Source organism: Aspergillus campestris (assembly GCF_002847485.1).
Source record: "Aspergillus campestris IBT 28561 chromosome Unknown P168scaffold_10, whole genome shotgun sequence".
NCBI classification, from domain to species: Eukaryota; Fungi; Ascomycota; class Eurotiomycetes; order Eurotiales; family Aspergillaceae; genus Aspergillus; species Aspergillus campestris.
In genome coordinates this window covers 614979-634140 of record NW_020194345.1, presented here as the reverse complement: position 1 = coordinate 634140, position 19162 = coordinate 614979, and the positions used below count along the sequence as shown (strand labels likewise).

Genomic DNA, 19162 nt, shown 5'->3' with positions numbered 1-19162 from the left:
TGACAGGTGATAGCTCAAATCAGTGGAGACCTGCATCGTTGCGGGTTTCAATAATTAGGCCGATAGTTTGGGCGATTGGACCGTTAGGGACTTGACTCTGAGTCAGTGTCAGGGACCCCGAAACTAGAGCTCCAGCTGGACGAGCTCTCTCCGGTCCAGACTTTCTGGTCCATTCCGGTCTAGTAGGGATAGAGTAAATGAGCTACTAGTGAGTACTTTAGTCACAAAATCCATACAGGCGGTGAGGTCTACCGTCTTACCAGAGATGATCCACTGATTCCCCGAAATCCGCATCAGTATTCGACGATCTCTCGTCAGGGTTTGAGTTGTCGACCCCAAGGACTATGTCATGGTCCTACATAGGAGTCAGTATCGGAGGACGATGGTGCTCTATAGTAGTTTACTGTATAGGTAGCAGGTTAGTAGGTACTCCATAGTAGAGAGTGAAATGAGACGATAGGAGGAGAGATGAAGTAAGAAGTGGGGCGAAGAATGACCTTGGCGCCTAAAACCACACCCGCTCGTAGTCGCGCTATTGAATCTCCCCATTAACATAACCCGCCCCAAAGTCAGTCATTCACCTTCATCCATCTTTGTTCCATCCCGGATCGCTTCAGGTCATCGTTGTTCCTGCCCCCCCATCAACCAATCGAAATCCTTCTGGCCTTCTTTGACGGATCGTCCGTCCGATCTAGCTCCGAGCGCAACTGTTATTGATTCGACGTCGGAAATCCCAGATTAGAGTTGGCTGTGCAGGATGGCTGCGATCAGCAAATGGACGGTCTCCGAGGTATGGCCGGACGGTCAAAAGCACCACCCCCCCACAAGAAACACGAGAGAGAAAGAATTGTCCCTCACCATGCCTTGGCCTCTCAGCCGTATGTCGATGTAGCAGGAACCTTACTGGAGGGTCCATTCTATGACGAAGCCCGCAATGAGCTCCGCTTCGTCGACATCTGGGAAGAGAAGCTGTATTCGCTGGACCTGGCTCAGGGGCCCAGCTCACTCCGGATCCTCGACACGTCGACGTCGATCGGGTGCGTGGATGTCCCGTCCCCAACCGGATGCATCCCTGCCAGGTAGTCTCTCAATATCGTGAAACTAACCCCCATTGATGTAGAGTGACAGCCAATATCGCGGATCCGACCGACTCTTACGAGGGCCAGGTCGTCGTAGCTGCGAAACACGGCTATGCACTCCTCAACCGCACCACAGGCGAGCTGTCATATCTCGCCAAAGTCTGGGATGAACAAAAGGACGCGGCAAAGGCGCACCGGTAGGCTCATTCCCACTCCCCCACGTGTCTCTTGTCCCCATCGGAAAAAAAGCACTAGAGCATCAGTGTCCTAAAAGAGTAATCATAAGCAAGAAAAAGAAAAAAACAAAACCAAATGAAAAGGGGAAAAAAAAAGAATTAATGATAATAAAATAATTATTTTTAAACAACATAGGATGCGTTTCAACGACGGAGCGGTCGACAGCCAAGGACGGTTCTGGGCGGGGTCAATGAACGACAACAAAGTGCAAGAGCCCGTCAACGAAGGCGTTCTGTTCCGTCTAGACCCCGATCTGACGCTGCACCGGATGGTCGAGCAAGTGACGATTCCCAACGGGATTGGGTGGAATGCCGCGGACGACACGATGTACCTGACGGACTCGCCGACGGGCAAGATCTACGCGTTTGACTTTGACGCCCCCTCGGGGACCATCCGCAACCGGCGCGTGTACTTCGACCTCCAGGACGAGCCCAAGGTGCCCGATGGGTTCGCCATTGACGTGGAAGGCTGCATCTGGAGTGCGATCTACGGAGGCGGTAAGGTCATCCGTATCTCGCCCGAGGGGCAGGTCATTGGCGAGGTGTTGCTGCCCACCCGGAACATCACCTGTGCGGCCTTTGTGGGCACCGAGCTGTTCATCACGACGGCCAAGGACGAGACTGATGATGCGGCGCTGCCGAACTCTGTTCGGTACGGGGGGCGACTGTATCGGGTTGACGTGGGGGTTCGTGGACAGGCCAAGAATGCGTTTCGCCTGGAAAAGTGATCTGACCGATCTTACCTAGTATATAAGTTGATGAAGACTGTGGAAACGTTAGATTGCGTCGCAGTTATATGAAGGAACTTACAAGGGTTATATATATAAGTGTAGATAGGAGGGGTAGATTCACCCCTCTTCTCCCGCGTAGAACACAAGTATAATCCCCAACGAAACAAGCGAAACCCTACGTTTTTACCTACCAAAAGGTGCCCCCAGGCGCATGGAAACGACTGGATCAGCAAGCTAGGTACTAGGTGGTAGTCCGTCGCTATCTACGCAGATGTTGTGTCACAAGTGGGATGAGACGGCGAGTCGAGAACCATATATGTATAAACAACACCTGACCAGGTAGTTGTGCAGTCTAAGACCTACCTACATATACATATACATATGCTACATAATTGCCAACAGTGACACAAGTACAAACATTAGTACCTACCCTACACCTCCCTCGCATAGAGAGAAGCAGTACTCCATACATCCGCATCTCAATAAAAAAGAAAAACAATAATAAAATCAATTCCAAATCACCAAGACAAGACAAGTAAGTACCCAAGTAAGCGTGCAAAAGGTGCATGCACCTACTCCATACATACCCAGGTAGCAAGGTACAGTGAGGAATAGGAATGTTAACCGCGGGATGGCCGCATCGGGGAAGGGGGCTGGAATAAGACACTACAGAGGTACAACTGTATCTCAGCCAGGGTTCCGTTCCTATTAGGCGGTGCTGGCAGTGCCAACACACACCGGTGGTTCCAGTTATGCAGGTTGATGCAGACACAGACTGGGAGACTCGTGGATGGGTTTTTTTTTTTTTTTTTTTTTTTTTTTTCTTTTCCCTTTCTTTACTTTTTCTTATATCATGATTATAATATTATTTTCGTCTTTCAATGGTGAGATAGTTCTAAATTACAGTGGGTATCAATTTATATTGAGTTATTTACTTTTTATACTCCGCAGTATGTGTATGATGTAAGATACACTGTAAGATACACAAGTGATATGATACTTACCTCGTACTCAAGCATGACAGATGACAGATGACAGCATGACAGGTCTGAGGCACACCGAGCCATTTCAGAATCATTGATAACTGCATCTACTCCGTATCTGATACTACTGACTAGGTAGTATTGAATCCCACGGGATCGTCTCCTTCTATCTTCCTATCATGCGGTTACAGCGGCACCAGAATGCCATACCAAAAGAAAAGAAAGAAAAAAGAAACCATAGATTTAATGACTAATTATGGCCTGATGTAGATAGATAGATAGGTAGAAGATAAATCCAAAGTGACATGATCAAACCTCAAAATTAGCATCACGTATCAAGAACAAAAAAGAAAACAAAAGAGGATCCAAAATCCGCCCCACGCACCAATGAACCCACGAACCGCACTTCTGGGGCCCCCCCAATGCTAAACTAACCATGCATGGATCCTGCAGCCACACGCACATACAGTCTCTGTCTGTTTCTCTCTCTCTCTCTCAGTCTCTGTGTTTCGCCTCGCTTCTTACCTACCTACCACCTCACGAACGCTTCCCCACCCCCTACCTCACCATACCTATCTAGGAGGGTTGTACTTTGGGGACCCGTCTCCCCCCGCCGTCTCCCGCCTCACTCTCAGACAGGATATAGGCGAAGGATCGAGGGGACACGCATACGGAGATGGATTCCGGCAGGTGATGAGGAAAGTCTAGACCGGAATGGTTAATACTCTGGATGAGATAGATTGAAGGATGAAAGACTGGACGGGGGAAAAAGAGGAGGAAGAGGGGACTGAAGAACAATACAGAAGGCTCCACTTCCCGGAGTAAATAGAGGTTTGAACTAAGCTGAGTGTGGAGTGGGGTGCTTGGTTAGTAGTTTTTTATTGTATGAATTTTGTTTATCTTGGTTTGTGTGTTTATTATGGGGTGTCTTATGATTGAATGGATATTGTGTTCCGATTGTATGATACTGAGATATATTCAGTGTGGTATAACAATAGAACCTCTATCTAATCCACAGAGTATGAACTGACTACCTGTAAAGCAGGCAGGTCGAGAAGAGCCTAGGTACCCAAAGTACCAAGTTACTTACTCCGTACCCGCTGCCGGTACTCCAACGGAAATAAATTGACGAATATCCACGCTCCCCAACCAATGAGCATTTTTCGATCGCCAGATCCCAAGCCCAGCCGCCTGCAAGTAATCTGCTGGCTGGGCTTGCAGAAGGAGAATGAACACCTGTCTCAGTCTAAACCGGTGACTTCCATTCCTTCTATGAAGTCAAAAGTACTTCCGTATTCAACGCTATCTATTGTCTAACAATCAGGGGAAAGAAAAGAAAAAAAGTAAGTAATACTAATCAAAAAAAATGTAATATCAATCAAATAAGAGGAAGAAAAAGCAACGGCTGTCTTTTCCCCTTTTCATATCCATATCTATTGTCTTATAGGTTTTTATATGCCTCGAAAAAAGCAATAAATCAAAAGTAAAAAAAAAAAAAAAAAAAAAAAAAAAAAAACCAACAAGGTCCTCAACTCCTCGGACTTCTTCCCATCACATCACACTCAGGTAGTATGCCCAGTCCGCCTCGTAGGACAGAAATAATAAGGATTATGCAGACAATAATAATGCCGCACCATCGCTCGGGTCGGGCTGTGCTACGGGCCGCTAGAAGATTTTTATTATTCTGATTATTCTAATTGACCAAAGCCTAAAAGTCGACGTCAATTGCCCTTGCTGTCGGTTTGTCTATCGCAAATGAGGAATTTCAGAGCTGTCGGGATAGACCGACTCCCGTGTTGTATAGAGAAGTTGATAGGGAGTTGCGGCCCGATGACGTAGCTGACTAGACTGACCATTGTTCTCTCTTCGTTGTACTCCGTACTCTTGAGGTATTTTTCTTATGCTGCGTAAGATCATGGAGGTAAGAAAATGACTGACTGATCGAACAACGTCTGAAGTAGCAATATAACCGAGTGCATCGCAAGCACGTCTAGATTGAACGACTCGCGTGGTCTCAGTCGGCACATGCCACGGCACTTTCATTCAGCCTCGAAGACAAAACAAACGTCAATTGGCCGAGAATAACAAAAAAAACCTAGGAAGACGGAAAAAAAGAAAAGAAAAAAGGAAACAAAACGAAGGAACAACGAATTGAAAAAAGTCCCTCCGTCCAGGGACATCCAGGTAGCCAACCAATAGATGCACTGCCTGACTGCAGACTGGCCCACGCCACGACGGCACAATATTAATACTAAATATCAGCTATTAACCACATAATGCGACAAGGATAAGTCAAGATACTAGATCGAAAGAAAGTAAAACACAACGGCCATCAGCACATTCCGCCCATTGAAAGTCCCCCATTCAGCCTGATGGAGTCATCAACTCGTCACACCAATGCCAGCGCCACCACTTGGGGAAGGGGGTAGAACGAGAAAAAGAAACGAAAAGAAGAGCGAAAAAAAAAATCATTATAATCATGCCTGAATAATCATAAGAGGAGAGATGATGTGCCGCGCCCGCATGCATGCAAGACATGGGCCTTCCGGGCCAGTCATGGCGTCCTCGATGGAGAAAAGAGAAAAGTGCCTCATTTCCGGCAGCACTATTCCGTGGATGGGGGTGGATCGATGGCGTCCGATCCTTCGGGGTTTGGAATGTCATTAGTACTTATGGAGGACTATGGAGATAGACAGTAGGCACTCAGTAGTAGGTACGAGGTGGGCTTATGGTGGATGTTGGTTGACGCTGGACTGACATGGATATCTACCTACTGTATTCCGTATCGAGGTATATAGATATTGCTCTGGGATTTGCCTCGGATCCGACTATTGTTTGGCTTGGAACACTAGTTATTCCATCACCGGTGGAAGGAATAAGATGGTGAGATGCTATATCGGGCAAGGGTACTACATATTATCTGTTATTGGATATTATATTCTGATTATTTCGAATTTTCTGGTAGACTGATCATGTCATCATCGTGATCCTCTAGCCCTAACCCTGGATTATAGATCACCGTAAATTGGAGACCTTGACTTGGAGACCGACATTGGAGCTGAACGATGCTCTAGCCTCTAAGCCTCCCACGGTGAGATTGACACTTGACAGGAGACCCGATCTACATTTTAGGGCATACATTGATGATTTTAGAGGGAAAGAAAAAGAAACGGACCGTAGCTGACAGACCGTAGCTGACGGACCAGTGGACCAGTTGGAGCGAAGCTGGATCGACACAACTCGGTAGTTGAAGAAAGTTCCATGAGAATGGAAGGAAATCATATTAATAATAAAAATAGGAATTCTCTTCACGTCAGATTGAAGAAAAAGAATAGGAACATTTGTTTGACACGCGGCACATGTTGCGTCGAATCGATCGACTTTGACTATAATATTTCATGCGTGTAGCTTATAGTGTGACCAAAGAGGGGGAGAGGAAACCGTGCCCATCATCCTGATTCCTGATAGACTTCAAACACCCCAATCCTACCCAAAGGACAGAAAGACAGTCTCACATCCAGAAAACCAGACTGAGAACAGACTCTCCACCGATCCTCCTCTGCCACCACGACCATGGTGACGGGGTCGACTAATTGTTCCCTCTCACTCGCATTTCGCCCCCAAACCCCAGTCAGTCCCTCTGTTAGTTCCCTTTAGTTCCTTAGTTGTTCGTTAGTGGATAGACTAGAGGTGGAACCCGCCGGTTCCTTCCATTCCATCGCTGACCGGTCTTTGACTTTTTGACTATCATTCCAGTCTCCTAATAATGAGGTCAATTATTATTGGGGTTCGGGATGGATGATTTCATCGAGTAGGGGGAAGGGTACACCACTGGGTCTAATCCCCTGATTTGTTTCCATTCTTCTTTTTTCTCATGTTATCGATTTCTATTATCTGACGTATTCATTATTTCTATACCCGACGTGCTCTCCACAGAGTACGGACTACGGGGACTATGTCACTGCCCAATTCCAGCCCAGCCCCAGCCCGGTTCTGGGTACCTGTCCGGGTTCCCCGGGGCCCATCGCGGTACTTTAGACTGACACTGATTAGACCTATTATGATCAACTTGGAATTATTATTTCCATTGTAAATATTGAATTATTGGAATGTGCTCTCCTGCATCTGTATGTATGTCTATACCGACAGGCAGACATACATCATAGTCAAGGGAATCGACAGGACGGTAAGGCGATGGTCAAAACCCAATGCCGTATGTAAACCAGTACGAGAATAGGGTATTCTGTAAGGTAAGGTAAGGTCAGGTCAGGTAAGGTATGTATGGATCAGGCGGGATATTCGTCCATCACATTCATCTGCAGGTTGGCAGACCGACATCTGTTGAACAACTATGATAATAACTAATTCTCTGGGACATGATCATTGGTCTTACTCATCTCCCCTGATCAATGTCCATTATGGAGTTCTAATTGAATCCATCGTGCTTTTGCCCGACCCAGTTCTCCTTCCCACATCTGCGCGGTTCATCATCACCAGCTCCACTTTTATGGCTCGCTGGTTTTCGCTTTCTTGGTTCACACCGCTGGATCTGGATAATAAATAATCAACAGTAAATAGTAAATGGTAAATAATCATTAAGATAAAATATGATAATAATAATTAAACGTTGGATTCATGATCGTCTTGTCTGCCTGTCTGCTGGGAAACGAATCCACCGCATCATGGGAATTCTCAGTATAATAATATTCTGATTTATTATTGTGATTTTAATCCTTTTCATTTATTCTATTTATTTATTCTCTTCTTTTTTCATTTTATTTTCAAGCATAAATCATTTGTCTTTATTGTCTGGATATTATTCTTGAGATTTTCGTTTCGTGTATTCTACTTATTTCTATTTCACCCTCGACTCTCCATCTCTCCATCTCGACTCGATCTTCTCCTTTCTTCTCACGTACTTTTTTCATCTCCACGAATTCCTTCTTCTGTCATACCTTTTATCATCTCTATCTCGCTCCTCCTGATCTTCCTCTAGACCTCTCTTCTTCTCCATCACAGCATCATCCAGCTAGACGGGCTTACCTCTTCGACTGGCTCTTCTATAACTTCCGGACTGGAAAATCTTCATCTTCGTCCCTCCTTCCGGACGACCTGATTTTCTCATCCGCTGGGCGGGTGTCAGTTGGGATTGAACCCTCGGGAATTTCTCCTCACCCATCGTGGCTACCTTAGGGATTAGTGTTTTGACTCCTCCCACTCCATATCCGCACCCGGTGCATCCCCCCCATTCATATCATTCGCTGCCTGGCTTTCATCGGGCCCAATCGACTGGCTCCCTCTCTCAGGCTCCTGTCCACCAGTCTCTAGCCCACCAAGAGAGAGGGGGCCGTCCCCCGCCATGCCCTAGCCTTCTGCGTCAGTCCATCGAAAGAGATCCGGAGCACATGGCGCAGATCCCCCCCATCTCTGGCCCGATTTCTGCCTCTGCGGACGATGGCCCGGCTGTGGAGAACCGCGGTTCTCTCGACCGGAAACGTCCGTACGTCGTGGATGAAGACTCTTCCTCAGACGGTCGTGACCCGTTGCGCCCTCGTACGCTCTCCTGGCACCCCTCGGCGCCCGTGGAGCCGCCTCTGAAGACGGAGAGGCTTTGTTCCATCGGGGTCGACTCCATCTTGAACCCTCCGTCCAAGGCTGGACCGGCGACTAGCCCTGAAACGCGCGGGGATCCGATGGCGCCGGCCGGTTCGTCGCACCATCGACGACTGCCCTCATCCCCCTCCGTTCGCCTGCCGTCGCCCGCGCTACCACCCGCCAAACGGTTGTCCTTATCCCCAGGATCTCATCAGATGATCCACCCCGCGTCGCCTTCAGCTCGCTTCGTCAACGCCGCGGGTCCGTATCCCAGGAAGACTAGTGCGCCACAGTCGCCCTTGGCTCAAGAATCTCGACCGGGGTATATGGGGGCTCCAGGCTCCCCGATGGTCATGGACCCGGCGGTAGCTCCGTCCACCTCGATGCCGGGCCCTCCGGGGGCCATGCCCGTCTCCGTGCAATCCACGCCCACGTTCCACAGTCGCCGGACGAGTGCCAACCTGACGCCCAACCCGACCTCGCAGGAAACGAGCCCGACGACGCCTGTTTCCACCTTCAGCCACTTCGGACGCGCGTCGCCCGCCCTGGCCGGTCCCCCTCTGCCCCATCTGCCGTCGGGCCTGGCGACCTCGGTGCCGTACGCGCCGATGGAGTCGGTCAGCCGACTGCCCCCGGTGTTGGCCGGTCCACGGCCGGGCGACGAGCCGCTGGCCGTGGGGCCACCCCCGCACGCCGACCCTTCCGGGCCGCCCAAGATCGAATGTTTTCTGGACCTGAAATCGGGATCGTCCAGCCAGGCGGAGAAACGGAAGGCGAACAGCGACGCATCGCGGCGGTTCCGGAACCGAAAGCGGAACGAGATGCAGATGGAGCAGAAGCTCACGGCCCAGCAGGATGAGATCCGAGCCCTGACGCAGGACCGGGACTACTACCGCGCGGAACGAGACTTCTATCGGGAGCACGTTCATCGACTGATCCCGGCGGGCCAGCAGCTCCCCACTCGGCCAGCGTCGCCGCAGCGGTTTCGCGCGCCGTTCGACCACCCCTCCGAACGGGATCCGCAGACCGTATGGCCACATGCGACCGAGCCCGCATCTGGGCCCCGTGCGTCCTTCGGGGGTCCTTCCCTGGCACCCCCAGTAACGTCGTCGACGAGGCCGACCGGAAGCTGGTCTACCGCATCGCCCTCCTATACCACGTCGCCGGCGGCGCCGGGGGGACGCGGGGTCCTGTCCCACGAGCAACCACCCCGGTCTCTACCACAGTTTCCGGGAGAGTGGGCACGGGTCTAATCTTTTCCTATCCGTGATACGCAGCGACGCCGGCTCGTTCCACCGCACATCGCCTGGAGCGTTGGTTGTTTATAATGAAGGGGGACCGCAGACCAGAAAGAACATAGAAAGGAAAAGAAGAAAAGAAAAAAAAGCAGGAAAGGAATTAGAAGAAATTGACTATAATGATCCCGCCAGCGGCGAGGGATCGATGCATTGGTGGATATCTTTGATTACAATTTGCGATCAGCATGCAGGACGTTGGGTATAACTAAGCGGTGGCTTTCTCATCATGTGTTTTTGACCTTATTTACTCGTGTTTTTTTTTTTTTCTCTCTACATATATATATATATATATTTTCTTTTGTTATTACTCCCGTTGTGTTGCAGGAATGGGCCGCGTTGTGGATCCAGAGATTATGGCGTGACAGCTTCTCTGCACACTACACCTCTGGCATTCATGCCCATGTTCGTTATTTTGGAGTACCCATTGGGTGGCATTTTATCTTGACTTGACTTGCACGGAAATTGACCGAGCGACCAACCATCTATTGAACGGATCATTGGACCTTATTGTGGATGATAGTTTCTCCCCTGTATGATAATCCAATTGACGAATGAACGAATAACGGGACGACCCCTTCCTCTCTTGACAAGGGATACGTACTGCACAGCTGCTTAAAACTCTCCCATATACCTTCATCCTCCCGGGTATCGCCAAGGATTGATATCAGTTGAGACAGCCTTAGGCAGCCATCAAGTGTCAGGGCCCACGTGGTCAGCACTCCAACCAATCAGGACGACGCGGCACAATCAACACCAAACAGACCAAACGCCGCCATGACAGCACACCGTGGGCGGCCTCAGGATCTCAACTGGACGACATTCACCGCATCAACCCTGTCGTGGTTTTTCCTCACCTCGGGACAACCGTCCATGATGAATCCAGAGTACCATCCCACTCACCCCCCCACTATCCCCTAGCACTATCCCACACGGTTGCCCCCCGGTCCCCATCCTGGTTCCGGTATCGCAATAATCATTAAGTGGTGTCGGAGGTTCCGAAGTGGTTCTTCACAAGGATTAAATCAGGGTGGATGGTGCACGATGAGGGGGCTATATAAACACCGTCAGGTCCTGGGAGGACCCGGGACCTGTAGTTACAGACATCGCAAGAAAGAACTCACGATAGTCTGCATCATGGCAGTTTTTACAGGTCTCTTGGCTTTCCATGCTTTATTCGCCAGGTGGGTCCCCCCCTAGAACCTAAAACTCCCAAGCATGGACAGAACGGCTAAAGATCCTCGCACAGTGTCTCGGGCAGCACTGGCCTTCCTGCGTCTGACTGCAACACGGTCGACGGCGGGTACCAGTGCTTTCCGGAGGTCTCGCACAGCTGGGGCCAGTACTCGCCCTTTTTCTCGCTCGAGAAGGAGGAGACGAGCGACTCACCGGACGGGGATATCCCGGATGGTTGTCGGGTGACCTTTGCGCAGGTGCTCTCGCGTCACGGCGCGCGGTATCCGACGGAGTCGAAGAGTACCAAGTACGCTGCGCTGGTGAAGGATGTGCAGCGCAATGCGTCGTCGTTGACGGGCAAGTATGCCTTTTTGAAGACTTACAACTACTCGCTGGGCGCGGATGACCTGACGTCGTTTGGGGAGGCCCAGATGGTGGCTTCCGGTGCGAAGTTCTACAACCGGTATGCGGCGCTCGCAAGGCGACTCGTGCCGTTTGTGAGGGCGTCGGGGTCGGATCGGGTCATTGTGTCGGGGGAGAAGTTCAACGCTGGGTTCCAGGAAGCAAAGAAGCGAGATTCGCACGCGGACCCGGGACAGAAGCCGCCTGTCATTAACTTGGTGATCCCCGAGGGCGAGACGTTCAACAATACGCTTGACCACGCGATATGCAAGAAGTTTGAGGACAGCGAGTACGGCGACGAGGTGGAGGCTAAATTCACGGCGCTGTTCACGCCCGATATCCGGGACCGGCTGGAGGAGGACCTCCCGGGGGTGCGACTCTCGGACGAGGACGTGGTCGGTTTGATGGATATGTGCTCGTTCGACACGGTGGCGGGCGACGGGTCGCGGCTGTCGCCGTTCTGCGGCCTGTTCACGGCCCACGAGTGGGAGCAGTACGACTACATGCAGTCGCTGTCGAAGTACTATGGCCACGGCGCGGGACACCCGCTGGGCTCAGCCCAGGGCATCGGGTTCGCCAACGAGCTCATCGCGCGGCTGACCCGATCCCCCGTGCGCGACCACACGAGCTCCAACCAGACGCTCAATGCCGACCCGGCGACCTTCCCGTTGAACTCGACGCTGTACGCGGACTTCTCGCACGACAACAGCATGATATCCATCTACTTCGCCCTCGGCCTGTACAACGGTACTGAGCCACTCTCGAAGACTAAATCTCAGACGGCTGCCGAGTCGGGCGGATACTCTGCAGCGTGGACGGTGCCTTTCGCCGCTCGGGCTTACGTCGAGATGATGCAGTGTCAGGGGGAGAAAGAGCCGCTGGTTCGGGTGCTGATGAACGACCGCGTGGTGCCGTTGCATGGCTGCCAGACGGACGATTTGGGACGCTGCACTCGTGATGATTTCGTTCGGGGACTGAGCTTTGCCAGAGAGGGAGGAAACTGGGATCAGTGTTGGGTTTAGAGCTTGCTCGGCAGATGGATTCCGGGTTTTCTTTTCGGTTCTTCATGACCTCGTTCCATGACCTTGCAGATATATTCCGGGTTTCAGTTCTTTCATGACTTTATCTTTATCTGGACTGTGTATATCCACTTGCTTTCTTTGCTGTCAGGTCTGACATTCACCTTGCACATTCAGCCTAGCGTGTTTTCAAAGTGCGCACATTCACTGTAAATAGAGTGATATGTTCATCGTCTCGGCGATGGCTCATCAGCTGCTTTACCTTTTACTTTTTCTCTCTCTCTCTTTCATTCTTCTTCTCACATTCTCATCATCGATACTCGTCCTCTCACCATCTCTATCGATCTTCCATCCTCGGCGTGCCTCTCGGCGACGAACCCATCCACCCCAAACACCTTCATCAAACCAAACCACCATGTCGTCCGACGAAAGATTCTCCATCTCTGAGGAGAACACCCCACCCCCTTCACCTCCAAACGTCATCCCGGCGATCGTGTTGATCTCGCCCAAAGGCATCCACTTCTTCACCCGCTACCGCGCCATCCTGCGCAAGATGAACCGCGATGTCGAGCTCTACTGGGCGCCCAACATCAAAACCCTCAACGGCACCATCCAGAAACACAGCTACCGCATCGCCGGCTTCATCATCTCCGACGCGGCCATCATGGACCCAGAGCACGAAGAACTCGCCCAGCGCGTCGCCAGTCTCCCACGCACTCCCGGCCGCGAGTGGGCCGTCGTCTTCGCCTTCGACTTTCCATCGCAGGCGGCGCGTGCCCCGTTCCGCTTCAACCAGTACCTGGAGACGTACTTCGGGCTGGGCTGGCGCATGTGCGGCAAGACGGAGAACAAGATCAAGATGAAGCTGCGGACGTTGGCGCTGAGGAAGGTGGCGAAGCGTGTTTACCGGACGGAGTATGAATTCCGAGGCGTCTTTATCCGCGGCGTCAAGCAGGGCGATAAGTTTCTGGTAACTGTGGGAGAATTCAGTAGTGGTGGACAGCCGGATGAGAATTTGTTGGAGGAGGAGACTTCTTCTACTGCTGTTGCTGAGATAGGGGATGGGTCTAGCGATGTTGATAGCCAAACCCCCGTTGGTCGTCGTCCTGCGCTCGACACCACCAGCCATTTCGCCGTGCCTTCTGCTAAAGTTGGGGCCCCCGACGATGACGACACGATCAGCGACTTGAGCCAGCACACTGCTGCTGACTTCAACTATCCTGATAGCATTGCTGTTCCTACAGATGACGAAAATAACCTCGCCGACGACGAAGAGAGCATGTTTGACAGCGAGGAAGGCGAGTACATGGAATTCGAACTTGCGCAGCCTATCGCTCCTGCCCATATCCTCAACCTCCCCACCACCAACAGCTCCAACCCTAATCCCCAGCACCAGCAGCAGGAGCAGGAGGGGGACGACGACGACGACGACGAAGAGAACGAAGTCTCCCCAACCCCCTCCCCCTCCACCCCCGTCTCCTCCCCACCCAGCCAAACCAACGACCCCGACTTCGAATTCGACGCCGAAAACGAATCCATCGCCACAGACACCAGCACCAACGGCCGAGCCAGTCCCACCAGCTCCATCGACCCACCCCCCGTAAGCGCCAACCTGCCCTTCCCGCTCCCCCCGCAAACCTTCCACAACCTCCGCCGCTTCTTCGACGCGAACGCCATCCCGACCACCACCGAAGGCGAAGAAATCTCCACCCCGGACCTCATCCCGCACGACTGGGTGCCGTCTGACGACGAGGGCACGGAGGCGGACAAGCAGGTTGCGGACTCGTGCGTAGTGATCCATGAGAGTCGGCGTGTGGTTCCGTGGAGGGGCAGGAATTACACTGTGCGTGGGTTTGTGGGGTTTGTGGGCCATGTGGATGATAATCGCAGTGTGAGTTCGTTGATTTTGGGCGTTTGTGGGGTTAGGGTTGTGGGGGTTACTACTCATTGAGGTTGATGGTATGGACTACCTTATGGATGGATAGGTTTGGTTGGAGGACTATCCTTTGATGTGTTTTGATTTGATTTGATTTGTTTTTTTTTTGTGCTTGGGATGGCGTTTTACTGCACTTGCTTGCTGCACTACACTCACTGTAGTATGCATGCAATGTAAGTAGCGCAGTGGATGGTGGTAGGCGTTCTCGGGGCCATACCCTACTACATTGCAGTACTTGATTTTGATATCGAAGAAGCCTTTCATACTAGGTAGATCATAAGCAGAAGATTAAGAAGAAATACGTACAGTTCATCTACTACAATCATACACATACACATACATATACACATATACATCCATGAAATATGACACTTATAGTACAAACTAACCATCCAACAAACCAAACAGATATCAAAGCCACTGATATACTCAATCAATCAATCACGCTCTGTAGTCTCGTTCCCACTCCCACTCCCCTCGTTCAGCCGTTTCTGCTGCTTATCACCGTATGCTAGGCAGATCGAGTTAGCATTCACCTTGACTCTAGAAAGTCGTTAGGCAGACAGATGAACAGATCAAAGATAAATACACGAATAAATCCATAAAACAAAAGACGGGGAAAGAAGAAGAAAGAAAGAAACATACTCCTCTCATACAACACCCAAGAAGTATACATAAAAACCGGCAACGCCACGATCGTCGACAGCCACCTAGATAGTACTTTGTTAGCACAACTTTACCATATCATACATATTGGACCATAACACATCATATCATATATTTAGAAGTAAGGGAAAGAAAAAAAAAACATACCGCCGCGCAGCGACCTTATACTCCTTCGTCTGACGAATATCTCTCACCCCCATCCCCGACAAAGGCGGTCTCTGCGTGCGGCGCGCAGACGGCGGAACCGGGACGCCGGGGGTGTGGACGCGGGGTTTTTGTTCTTCTTTCATTTTTTTCTCTTATTCTTTTTCTCTCTCTTATGATGTTCAATTTCTGCCTTATCGGCTGTCGTGGTTCGATAGTGATGCGGTTAATGTGGATGAGATGGTTCAAGGGCGGGAAAAGATGATCGATTCGATTGGATCCGTTGCTGATTCTGCCTAAGGCATTATTTATCTACTTGTTGCCTGAGGCATAACATATCGTATTAAATGATTACAGTGTAAGACTACGTCTACGCTACGCTGAGTCTGACTTTTAAAAATCCAACGCGTGCATTTATGTCTAATGACATTGCCCACCCACCCATCCAGTCCACCACCAGGTACCGCCGCCCTCTGTCGGCCCGTGGCGTTCCCTATGATATAGGAGAACGCTGGTCCGACGGGGCGGCGGTCCTGGTGAGGAGAGTAGTACAAAACGGATTCCACGATTCCAAAGTGGACAGGAATTCAACGCTGTACAAAAAAATAAAAAAAAGAGGGAAGAAAGAAATTAATACATGATAGAAAAAATTCATCATCGAAAGAAGAAAAAAAGAAACAAGATCATGGTATGGTGACATAAGAAACGCGCCGGAATCATACATTGGAGAGACCTGTCCATGTCTTCTGTGTCCGTAGTCTTTCTGTACCCATACTCCCCCAGAAGGACACACTCGAGAGACCCATCTCTTTAGTGGTTAGTGCTTCGGAGAAGAGTGGAAGAGAGAATATGGGGTAGAAACATGGGGACAAGGGTCATGACGGATGGAGAACTAGGGAGGACCGCGGCAGCCGGGTCCGTCTCCTTGGTAACTATCCGTCAGACACTCTTTGTCCACCTTCTACCCCTCCTCTCTCTTTCCTCTCCTCTTTCACACCGATCCACCTAGAGACGGGTCCTCGATGTGAACCAGGTGGGGGATCTGGGCAACGGAAGACCACGAAACACAGAAGGCAATGAACAGGCCGGGGAGAAGAACAGGAAGGGGAAACATGTGCGGGTCAGCGAGAACATGGACGGCTCAGGGAGAACATGATGGCAGCAACAAGCGGAGAACAAGATGGGCAACATAAACGCCGTTGTTCGGGAAGCCTCTCGCTATGTGCGCGGGATGCGTAGAGAAACAACTGGAGAGCATGATGGAGTGCCGGTCGGGTGGAAGAAGGGTAAATGGCACGTAGCAAGTGTAGCCGGGGGGAGTGCAGTGTGATGGTCATGTAATATTCGGTGAAAGTGGAGTATGATATGATGTATGAGAAGGCGATGGCAATAGAAGGCGATGGGTGGCGGATGATGGGTGGAGGACAATTCTGCTGCATCGATCGCATCAAATCCGGATGTCAATCGTGTCAAGTCTAGACGCCAAACACTGATCGTGTCGTCTAGACTGCAACACTGTCAAGCTAGACTGCCGCAGCAGTAGCCCCGTCTTCAGGATGCTCAGATCCCTTTCTGCGTGCTGCGCGACGGGCCCTTTCCTCGGCATGGGTCTGAAATCCCGCCATGAGCGCCGCAGCAGCACGACGACGGGGACGCCCACCAGGTGTCTCGCCCAGCGTTTCGTTCTCCACCGGTGGCTCGGCGGCAACAGGAGTCTCCGGAGTCTCCGGGATCTCTTTCTTCGTCTCGTCCTGGGCCTTGTCGTCGGTCTGCTTGTTTCCCGACATGCGCAATGTCACTTTGAGCGGCTTCGCCCCAACGGGGGTGTCATATGCAGAGGTCTTCGGGCTCTTGTGAGGTCGAGACGTAGTTTTATCTTCTTCAGTCTCATCGACGTCGGCACGGGTGCGCTTCTTAGACTTGCTGGGCTTGTCGGATTCGCCAGACTTGGGGTCGTGGCTCGCTTGCGTTTTTTCGGGGTCTCCTGCGTCTGAGATTCAAGCTCCGAGGTGTCTTCGTCCCCATTGCCGTTGCCGTCCTCCTGGTCGTTCTCCTGGTCGTTCTCCTGGCCGTTCTCCTGGCCGTTCTCGTCCTTCATGAAAAGCTTCAATTTCAAGATGTGCTTCTTCTTCCTTTTTTTCTTCTTCTCAACATCTTGGGCCTCCGGCGCTGGCGCCGGCTCAGGTGCAGGCTCGGAGGTCTCTTGAGCTGCGGACGCAGTCGGGGCCTCGACGTTCTTGCGACGTCTCTTGGCTCTGGGTGTGGGTTCAGCGGCTTCAGATGTGGCCGCAGCTTTCGATGGGGTTTTCGAAGTGGCGGCAGACTTGGTAGACGCCTTCGAAGCAGCTGTGCTCTTCGGGGTGGATTTGGCCGTAGCTGGAGTCTTGGGGGCAACTTCGGGCGTGGCTGCAGTCTTTGGGGTAGGTTTGGACGTGGCTGCAGTCTTGGGAGTAACTTTAAGTCTGCCTCCAAATTTAGGGGCAGCTTTAGGGGCAGCAAGGACTGGATCTGCTGTCTCGCGTCGCCTCTTGCGAGAAGCGCGGGTCGCCTTCTCTGGGATGATTCCATTGACGGGTGTCGGCGCGGCGGGGGTCTGGGCCGTCCCATCACGACGCGTAGCCACTGCCGCCTTGATATCGTTGACATTCCAGGAGCGATCGATGGTGATGCCGAGTGACTTTGCCTCCTCTCGCAATTTGATCTTGGTGAGCTCCGTATCGACATCCTCGACTGTGAAGGGTGCCACCGCCCCTTGCGGCAAATTGCGCTCTCCCATGCGCGGGGGGTACCCGAAGATGCGGTCGCGCTCGACCTGGTCTCGGGCCTTGTATCGCAGCGGGGGCTGAGGCAGTTCATCATCATTGTACGTATTGTTGGGCCGGAACACCTCGAATTCCGGTCCCACTGCGAACAGCTCCTCGCCGAATTCATTGATTTGACCTGTGAATCGCCACCCGTCAGCGTCGGCGCACACCACCGAGTCAACGGCCTCCCTTTTGGCTTGTGCCCTGGTCCTGTTGCGGCGTGTAGGCGCCGAAGCGCTGGGGGTGGTGCTCGGGGGTGGTGGTTGCTGCTTACGCTGTTCACCTGGCCTCCCGGCATCATCTGCCACCTTCCCGCCATTCTGCTCCGCGTCGAAATTTTTGCGCATCTCCGCCAGCCATGCGCTGGCCTCTGGCGCGGGTTTGAAGTCTTCGGCCACGGCAGTCGCGGCCATTTCGAGGAGACGGTTCGCCAAGGCTCTCGCTTCCGCCGAGAGAACGACGGGCGTTCTTTGTGGCGCGGCTGGATCGGTGGTAGAATTGGAGGTAACCTTGGTATCGGCTGTGGGCTGAGAAACAACCTTGGATGCAGCACTGGGCTTTGGCTTCGCCCTGGGTGTGGTACGGCGCCTGACGCGTTGTTCGGATGCCAGTGATTCCAAGGCGCGGATGGTCGGCTTGCGCACGCGCCCGGAGGTTCGATTTGCGGTCGATGTGCTTGTTGTCAGGCTCGTAGGGGACCCCGGAGGATCCATCTGACCATCCAAGCCAAAGTTCTTTCCGTACATTTCGGCGTCATAGTCGAAATGGAACCCGTCATCGTAGACGTGCATTGGAGTTCCAGATCCGGTCCCATTTGCCAATTCCCGGTCATACGGGTGGGCCAATGGAGTTGACAACGCTGCGGCTAGTGCCTTCCGTCCCACATTCAGCTTGACGGTGTTGCTCGGTCTGGTGGTCCCCTGTGAGGGCGCGCTGGTCCCGTTGGCAACTGGGGTGAGATTCGGCTGCTCGTCATCCTGGTGTGCGGCTGGGGTAGTGACACCGGACGTGGGGCCTCGACGACGCGTTTTGGCGGTCAGGCTGCCGGGTGTCGAGAGAGGGGTCTTGCTCACTCCATTGGTAGGTGTCTGTGGCT

General features: G+C 52.0%; 6 protein-coding genes across 6 annotated transcripts; 5 read left to right on the top strand and 1 right to left on the bottom strand.

Moving 5' to 3' along the window:
- Positions 1-658: 658 nt before the first annotated feature.
- On the top strand, positions 659-2128 carry P168DRAFT_292155 (SMP-30/gluconolactonase/LRE family protein). The gene is made up of 3 exons (XM_024837533.1): positions 659-1037; positions 1121-1276; positions 1452-2128. Exons 1-3 carry the CDS (start codon positions 775-777, stop codon positions 2041-2043), a joined length of 1011 nt encoding a protein of 336 aa, XP_024690635.1. The 5' UTR covers positions 659-774; the 3' UTR covers positions 2044-2128.
- A 1211-nt stretch (positions 2129-3339) lies between these two features.
- On the top strand, positions 3340-3809 carry P168DRAFT_40173 (uncharacterized protein). Its single transcript, XM_024841927.1, has one exon. It carries the CDS (start codon positions 3470-3472, stop codon positions 3749-3751), a length of 282 nt encoding a protein of 93 aa, XP_024690634.1. The 5' UTR covers positions 3340-3469; the 3' UTR covers positions 3752-3809.
- Positions 3810-8328: 4519 nt separating this feature from the next.
- P168DRAFT_40163 (uncharacterized protein) lies at positions 8329-10132 on the top strand. Its single transcript, XM_024841926.1, has one exon. It carries the CDS (start codon positions 8435-8437, stop codon positions 9875-9877), a length of 1443 nt encoding a protein of 480 aa, XP_024690633.1. The 5' UTR covers positions 8329-8434; the 3' UTR covers positions 9878-10132.
- Positions 10133-11056: 924 nt separating this feature from the next.
- Positions 11057-12519, top strand: P168DRAFT_283800 (histidine phosphatase family protein; the record flags this gene model as incomplete). The annotated part of the gene is made up of 2 exons (XM_024836084.1): positions 11057-11103; positions 11169-12519. 2 exons carry the CDS (start codon positions 11057-11059, stop codon positions 12517-12519), a joined length of 1398 nt encoding a protein of 465 aa, XP_024690632.1.
- Positions 12520-12931: 412 nt separating this feature from the next.
- On the top strand, positions 12932-14840 carry P168DRAFT_283799 (uncharacterized protein; the record flags this gene model as incomplete). The annotated part of the gene is made up of 3 exons (XM_024836083.1): positions 12932-14301; positions 14614-14625; positions 14831-14840. The coding sequence occupies 3 exons, from the start codon at positions 12932-12934 to the stop codon at positions 14838-14840; spliced, it is 1392 nt and encodes a 463-aa protein (XP_024690631.1).
- P168DRAFT_292152 (uncharacterized protein) lies at positions 14798-15492 on the bottom strand. The gene is made up of 3 exons (XM_024837532.1): positions 15266-15492; positions 15098-15162; positions 14798-14963 (listed from the first exon to the last, which is right to left on the bottom strand). Exons 1-3 carry the CDS (start codon positions 15406-15408, stop codon positions 14890-14892), a joined length of 282 nt encoding a protein of 93 aa, XP_024690630.1. The 5' UTR covers positions 15409-15492; the 3' UTR covers positions 14798-14889.
- Between the last annotated feature and the right edge of the window lie 3670 nt (positions 15493-19162).